General features: G+C 50.0%; 1 protein-coding gene across 1 annotated transcript in view; it reads right to left on the bottom strand.

Moving 5' to 3' along the window:
- The window catches only part of LOC132405170 (protocadherin-10-like), a 44,192-nt gene extending 36,265 nt beyond the window's left edge, over positions 1–7,927 (bottom strand). The window contains exon 1 of the mRNA XM_059989867.1: positions 5,441–7,927. Within this exon, the coding sequence (XP_059845850.1) occupies positions 5,441–7,927 (2,487 nt within the window). The remainder of the gene's footprint in view (positions 1–5,440) is intronic.
- Positions 7,928–8,139: the final 212 nt, after the last annotated feature.

Below are 8,139 nucleotides of genomic sequence, written 5' to 3'. Positions count from 1 at the left end.
CAAAGCGCTCATGGTAAAAGCGTTTCAAGGTCAGAGTACAAAGTACGTCTATAAAGTGGACAATTTTGGTTTTCATGGTCCTCTCTGAAGCTAATGATATTGATTGGATTAAGTTTGACGTTAATTAAATGTGTGTTTTATTAAACCATCGCCGGCGCCGCGTCAGCTGTCCGAAACCTTCCTTTTCAAAAATCCTCTCTGCGCAAAGATCTAGTTAATTTCTACATTCGCATTTCAGTAATGCGCTTCGTTTATGCAGCTGACGCGAAGAATAACCTAGGGCAGTCAATTGGGATATTTTCCTCTCGCGTACAATATCTTCTCTCTCTCCCCCCTCGCTCCGGTCTCTCATTCCCTCTCCCTCTCTCTGTCTCTCTTGCTCTCTCACCCTATCTCCCTTCTCTCTCTCTGTCGGTCTCTCTCTTGCTCTCTGTCTCTCTCCCTAACCCCTTCTCTCTCTCTCTGCACATCAGAATTAATTGATGTTATCGGCCTGACAGTACAGCCAAAAAAAACGTTGAAGACAGAGAAGAATAAACGTTTGCATCAAAGGTTCTGAGCGCTCTTCGTCGCGCTGAATATTAATTCTGTTTGCTGTGAAACGCTGGTAGAAAACCACAGCTGCATCGATTTGTAGATGTTGGTGAAAGGGACAGCGCGATCCAGATCGATTTGTTCAATAAAGACGATGTCACTAGCAATGGCCTGTTCAACTCCATAACCCAACATACACAATCTAATAACGTTCCGATCGCAAGCTGGAGTGAACTAATTGGAAATTAAGCAAAGCATTCTGAGATGCGAGAGCCGGTGAGAGCGGAATTACACCATTCAGCCCATCGAGTCTGCTCCGCCATTCATCGTAGCCGATTTATTACCCCTGTCTTAATGGAATCCATCAGTAAAATACAACGCTTACGACATAGGAGCAGAATTAGGCCATTCAGCCCATCGAATAGGAGGTGGGGTGAAAGGATTCAATTGTAATCGCATTTCAAGTTGAAGTTCAATGGTCATTTAACCATACAAACGTATACAGCGAAACGAAACATCATTCCTCGGGGGACAAGGTGCAAAACCACAGCGCCAACAGAATAGTCACATTTAAAGTTCCGATAGCACGTAGGATTCGCCATATAGAACACCAGAAGCAAAATTAAGATGGGGGAGTCCCCCTCTCCAATTTAGTTGTCCTCCCAATACTTGTTCGGGCGAAAACGCAGGACTATGATGGGATAGGAGAGGGCCAAGAAATGAGCGCTCTTCGGGCATGTTGGGCCGACTGGCCTTTTTTACATGCGCCTGTGTGATATTATAAAGTGGATAATTTATCTTCAAAAGAACTCGGACCAGTCTGGTGACATTAACAAGGCTTAACGTTTGCCACTCTTCATACCTCGACTCCCCGCCCTAGCACCCCGCTGTGTCTCAGCGATAACGAGCACAGCGTGAAGGAAAGGATGATTACCTGCCGCGAATAGTTCGCGTCGCTCTAATACAAGAATACCCAATACAAATCCGTCTACTCAGAATATAATAAAAGATTTTAACAAAAAACGTAGCGGGCAGTGTTAATGTGTCAGCTTTCCTCTCCAAAGGCGCCTCGAAATCCATGGGTGTCAATGGACAGCCAACGCCCACACAGCCCCAACTCTGCGTTCGGAGTCGGATAACTTCAGATGAGCTGGGGGAAGCGTGGCTTCTGTTTAGGCTCAGACCACCGGATCGTTCACCCAGAGGTCGCGGGTTCAAGTCCCTGATCAGCAGGCAGGAAATCAGAACTCGCTGCATCTTTTTTTTTTGCTAACCTGTCTAGGTCCTAAAGGGTGAGGGCTCTTAACACCAAAAGGTAAGGGAGCAGAATTACACCATTCAGCCCATCCAGTCTGCTCCGCCATTCATCGTAGCTGATTTATTATCCCTCTCAACCACATTATCGTAGCTTCTCCCCGTAAGTGTTGACACCCTTACTAAACAAAACCTATCGACCTCTGCTTTAAATATACCCTGTGACTTGGGCCTCCAGAGCCTTCAATGGCAATGAATTCCACCACCCTCTGGCTAAGTAAATTCCTCCTTGTCTCTGTTCTAAATGGAAATCTTTCTATTCTGAGGTTGCGCCCTCTGATCAAACACACTGTCACTAAAGGAAATATCCTCTCCGCGTCCACTCTATCTCGGCCTTTGAATATTCGAGAGGTTTCAGTTAGATCCCTCCTCATTCTACTAAACCAGCCAGTACAGGCCCAGAGCGTTAACCCTTTCAGTCCCGGTATCATTCTCATGAACCTCCTTTAGAATCTAACCAATGCCAACACATCTTTTCTTAGATAAGGGGCCCAAAACTGCTCACAATATTCCTGGTGAGGCCTGATCTATAAAGGCTCTCAGCATCACATCCTTGCTTTTAGGTGCTAGTCCTCTCGAAATGAATGCCAATATTGCTTTTGACTTCTTCCCTCCCCTCTACCTCGATGTGACTCCGGTCGACTCTGAAGGAAACCCTGAAGTGATCCACTAAGCCATTCGGTTGACGGGCAGTCCAGGAGAACCCCGCCACTATCCGGCGAAGGCTGTTCTCTATCGTAGTGGCTGCAGTATATGAACACTCACGGCCTCCCATAGCTCTGTATGAACATGTATTTCGGGCGTGTTTGGAATCCTAATCATGATCTTGTGAATTAATTTACCAAAAAAAAATAATTTATAAGCTGGGGGCAATGAAATGATTAAAAGTGACTATTATTTATTTAGAGATACAGCGCAGGAATGGCCTTTCCGGCCATTCTAAACTAGTCACAGGACAATTAATAATGACCAGTTAACCTGCTAACCGGTAGGTCTTTGCACTGTGGGAGGACACCACCGAGAACGTAGAATTTCATCATAGAGAGCTGCGGGAACTGGACCCGGGCCGCTGGCGCTGCGAAGCCTTACGTTCTTCATGTTACCGCTTGGGTTTCCTCCCACATTCCAAAGGTCAGTAGGTTAGTTGGTCACATGGGTGTAACTGAGCGGCGTGGGCTCTGGGCCGGGAAGGATCTGTTACCATGCTATCTCTAACCAAAATACAATTACACACGTCATATAGAGTCATACAGTGTGAACCTTCGGCCCACTATATCTCAACATTCGGACTTTTATACCATAGCTTTTAATGTTATTTCTTGTCATTGTCAGAAAATACACAAGGACTGTGTAGGTCAGAACGCTAAGGTCCTGGGTTAATCATCAGGCTGGAGGGAGACCGATCTGATCTGCATGGGCGGCTCATGAGCAGGTGAAAAGAGACCTGTCCCGCACCTCCCTTTCCTGGCCAATAAAACGCCAGCGTGACTCGTCCTTTATATTTGGGAGGCACGGGGAGCGGGGTGAGCGTAACGCTTTACAGTGCCAACGACATGTTTCAATCCCGCTGCTGACTCTAAGGAGTCTGTACAAGCAGGTTTCCCCCGGGTGCCTTGGTTTCCGCCCACACTCCATATCCGTACGGGTTAGTAGCTTATTTGTCGCATGGGTGTATGCACCTATCTCTAAATAAAAATATATCTGTGTGAGATGTAGGTTCAAACAGTAGGTTTTAATACGAAACTGTCAATTTTCAGGAAAAGAGTTGGTCATTTTATACTTTATGGGTACCATTTAGCTGTTTCGCCACTTAATAGACCTTAGGATCATCTTTTACACCAGCGAGCTTTCCTCCGCTAACCTCACGTACTATTCTACAAGACTACAATAGCCACGATATTCCTTTAACATCAAGAAAGGTCTGCAAATCTCTGACATTATCGGAAATATTATAGCGGGCATGGGGGCACTTAGGAGACAGTAGGGAAGAACGGAGTGGAGCCTAGCCCTGACAGGTCACCAGAAACTGATACTGCGAGTTCCGATTGACCGAGTGTATTTTACATTTCATACAGTTCACTGGCAAAACATTTTGCTACAGTGTGAGTGTAACTGGGTGGGGAAAATGCTGGGGTGTGTTCAGGAGATGTTTTAGATGGTAAGCTATGATCTTGAGGACGGTAAGGTCATTCAAAGGGGAGACACGAGATATAGCAGGCGCTGGAATCCGAAGCAACGCGTAAGATGCTGGAGGAGCTCTGCCCTGTGGAAGTCGACTTTGCGGGCCGGGACCATTCACCAGCTGCTGCAGGAACTCAGGGGGGCAGAAGTCACCCGTGGAAGGAAATGGACAGCCAACCCGAAACATCCTCAGCCTACTTCCCTCTACAGATGCTGCCCAGCCTGCTGTGTGCTCCTCAAGCGTGCGTTACGTTGTTAATTCTAAGAGGAACTAGGTATAACGAGGTGAAGAAAGCTAATAGCATGCTGGCCTTTATAACAAGAGGAATTGAGTATTAATAAAGAGGTCCTTCTGCAGCTGTACAGGGCCCTGATGAGACCCCACCTGGAGTACTGTGTGCAGTTTTGGTCTCCAAATTTGAGGAAGGACATTCTTGCTATTGAGGAAGTGCAGCGTCGGTTCACAAGGTTAATTCCTGGAATGGCGGGACTGTCATATGTTGAAAAGTTGAAGCGACTGGGCTTGTGTACACTGGAATTTAGAAGGATCAGAGGGGATCTGATTGAAACATATAAGATTATTAAGGGATTGGACACACTGGAGGCAGGAAGCATTTTCCCGCTGATGGGTGAGTCCAGAACTAGAGGCCACAGTTTAAGACTAAGGGGTAGGCCATTTAGAACAGAGATGCAGAAAAACTTTTTCACCCAGGGTGTGGTGGATATGTGGAATGCTCTGCCCCAGAAGGCAGTGGAGGCCAAGTCTCTTGATGCATTCAAGAGAAAGTTAGATAGAGCTCTTATAGATAGTGGGGTCAAGGGATATGGGGAGAGGGCAAGAACAGGGTACTGATTGTGTATGATCAGCCATGATCACAGTGAATGGTGGTGCTGGCTAGAAGGGCCGAAGGGCCTACTCCTGCACCTACTGTCTATTGTCTATTGTATATACTTGCCGGAGAGGTGTGGAGGAACATCAAAAGGTGAGGGGCTAGACAGTTCCTTCAAAAGGTTATCTTTGGCAGAGTTTAGCACAACCATGACGCTAGGACAGCGAGTTCATTATTGTTTACTGTGTAATGTTTACCTGTGCTGCGCACTACATAAATTTTGAATTATATTTTCAAAATAATTTGTAATAATACTTTGTTTTATGTGTTGCGTGTAGTATATGTTTTTGGATGCGCTGTGGTCCGGGGGAGGAACGTTGTTTTGTTTGGTTGTATGTATGTGTACAGTCAGATGTCAATAAACTTGAAGTTAATCTCTGTTCGCCTGAGGCCCGTTGGCAGTGCCCTCCTCATATGGGGTTTTAATGTATGTGAGGATGGAATAGAATGACGGTTGTTAAAACAAAAATCTTGCCAGGCTTCTGACTTCCAACCCTGAGCATAAGGGTCGGCAGGCTCACCTCCCCCGATGCTTTGGAAGCGACTCCGGCCATCGGACCTTGACGCCCCGTCACTCGGGCGTCGCGACCCTCAATCTGGTTGTTCTGCGGAGTGTAAGGCTTGAGGAACATAAAGTCGCTTTTAGCCGACTCGGGGGTCAGGCACACCTTGTAACAGTAAGCCTGGGAAGGGAGTCGGCAGCCGGCGGCTTCCGAGCCGCTCGGGGTTCCCTTTGCACCTGCGGCCAGCTGGACATTGACATTGGATTTCTGATAGACCTCGCCGGAGTCCCTCCTTCGACCCGGACAAGGTTTGGAGCAGCAGCTGATCACTGGGCTGGCGTGCCCGCGGGTTCGATTTCTCTGACACCTGATGAGAGCCAAGACCAAGATAGCGACCAGGAACAAGCACGAAACGGAGCCCAGGGAGATGATCAGGTAGAGGGTTAAATCCGAGTGAGGCTCCGGTTCGCTGGTCAGTTCCGGCTTGCTATTAACTAGACCATCCACGACCGTTAATACGATGGTGACGGTGGCGGAGAGCGGGGGCACCCCGTTGTCCTTGGCTTGAACTACCAGCCTCTGTTGGCTGGAGTCCTTGACCCCGAAGCGCCTAGCCAACCTGACCTCCCCTGTGTGCATCTCCAAGTTGAACAGGCCACGCTCACTGGCCCGAAGTAGCCGGTAAGAGACCCGGGCGTTCTGGCCCTCGTCCGCGTCCACCGCCGTCACCTTGACCGCCAGTGCGCCCGCCTCCGCCCAACGCCCTACCGTCTCCTCGGCCACCGAGCCGTTCCGGGCCAGAGGCGACACGATCACCGGCCCGTTGTCGTTCTGATCCAGGATGAAGACGTTGACAGTTGTGTTGCTGCTGAGCGGGGTGAACCCGGCGTCCTGCGCTTGAATCTGGATCTGGAAACTTTTAAGTTGCTCGTAGTCGAAGGAGCGCAGAGCGTAGATGTTACCGTTGTCGGAGTTCACCGAGACGTAGGTGGAGATAGACATTCCCTGGATTCTGCTCTCCACGAGAGAGTAAAAGAGGTAGGAATTCTGGTTCTGGTCGGGGTCCACGGCCGTAACCGAGCAGATAGAGGCGCCCGGCGCGTTGTTCTCCGTGATGTAGACGGTGTAAGACGGCCGGGTGAATCGCGGTGCGTTGTCGTTGACATCCGACACTCTAACGGCGATGGTGGTGTTGCTGGAGAGTGAAGGGCTTCCCCCGTCGCTAGCCGCCACCGTGATGTTGTACTCGGGCACTGCCTCTCGGTCCAGCGGGCCATCGGTGACCAGCGTGTAATACTTTTTGAAGGACGGCAGGAGTTTGAACGGGAGGCCGCCGAGCAATCGGCAATTTACCCGGCCACTGGCTCCGGTGTCGCGGTCAGTCACGCTGATCAGGGCAATGACGGTGCCCGGTGGAGCATCCTCCGGGACGGGGCTGGACAGGGAGGTCAACACGACCTGCGGCGCGTTGTCGTTCTCATCCTCGATCTCCACTATAACGTTGCAGTGAGCTGCCACGGCGTTCGGACCCAGGTCCTTCGCCTGTACGAAGATCTCATACACGGGGACCTCCTCATAATCCAGCACTCCCTTCACCCTCACCTCCCCGCTCTGGGGTCCCACCGTGAAGAGTTCCCGCACCCTCTCGTCAGCATGGTTGCTGAACGAGTAAACGACGCGGCCGTTGGTACCTTCGTCCAAGTCGGTGGCGTTCAGTTGGATGACCAGAGTCCCAGTAGGAGCGTTCTCCCTCATCCTCACCGTGAACACGGTCTGGTCAAAGACAGGCACGTTGTCATTGGCGTCTAGCACGGCTACTGTAATGCGAACGGTACCGGATTTCTCGGGTGTCCCTCCGTCTACGGCGGTCAGCACCAGCCGATGAAGCGCCAGCTGCTCGCGGTCCAGCGGTTTCTCCAGGATGAGTTCGGCCAACTTGCTGCGCTCGCTGCGAGTCTGAACGTCCAGGAGAAAGTGCTCGTTCGGCGACAGACGGTAGGTGCGGAGAGAATTGGTGCTAACGTCCGGATCCTGCGCACTTTCCAAGGGAAACCGAGCTCCCGGAGCCGCCGACTCGGTGATCTCCAGCCTAACGTGGTTTCGCGGGAAACTGGGGGCATTATCGTTAACATCCATAATCTCGATTTCAGCCTGGTACAGTTCCAAGGGGTTTTCGATCACAACTTCAAGGTTGAGGAAACAGGTGGGACTAATACCGCAGAGTTGTTCCCGGTCCATTTTCTCGTTCACGAAAAGAATCCCATTCTCCAAATTCACCTCCAAATATTGCTTTCTGGTACTGGAAACCATCCTGAACCTGCGGGCGGACAGTTCGGCCACGTTGAGTCCCAGATCGTCGGCTATATTCCCAACGAAAGCGCCGTGCTTCAGCTCCTCGGGAATGGAGTACCGAATCTGTCCGCAAGCTCCCTCTAAAATCCCCAGCAAGATCAGCAGAGATAAAACGAACCCGTTCAAAGAGCGGCTCCCATCCGAAGCAGACATCACAACAGCAATGGCCCAGACTCCTGCCGTCGCTTGCGCAAGTGAACTCAAATCTATTTTTTCTCTCTCTTCCGCAAACATAAAAAAACTTTATTTTCGCGTGTTTAAATCGTAGGCAAGCCTAACAGGGCCAAGTCGATGCACTGACATCCCGAATTCGTACAAGGGCACAAAGGTGCCCATTTCAAGCGCGTCTGCCCACATCTCTTGCT

This window comes from Hypanus sabinus, chromosome 15 (genome assembly GCF_030144855.1).
Source record: "Hypanus sabinus isolate sHypSab1 chromosome 15, sHypSab1.hap1, whole genome shotgun sequence".
In the NCBI taxonomy this organism is placed as follows: domain Eukaryota; kingdom Metazoa; phylum Chordata; class Chondrichthyes; order Myliobatiformes; family Dasyatidae; genus Hypanus; species Hypanus sabinus.
This window is presented reverse-complemented; position numbering and strand designations above follow the sequence as displayed.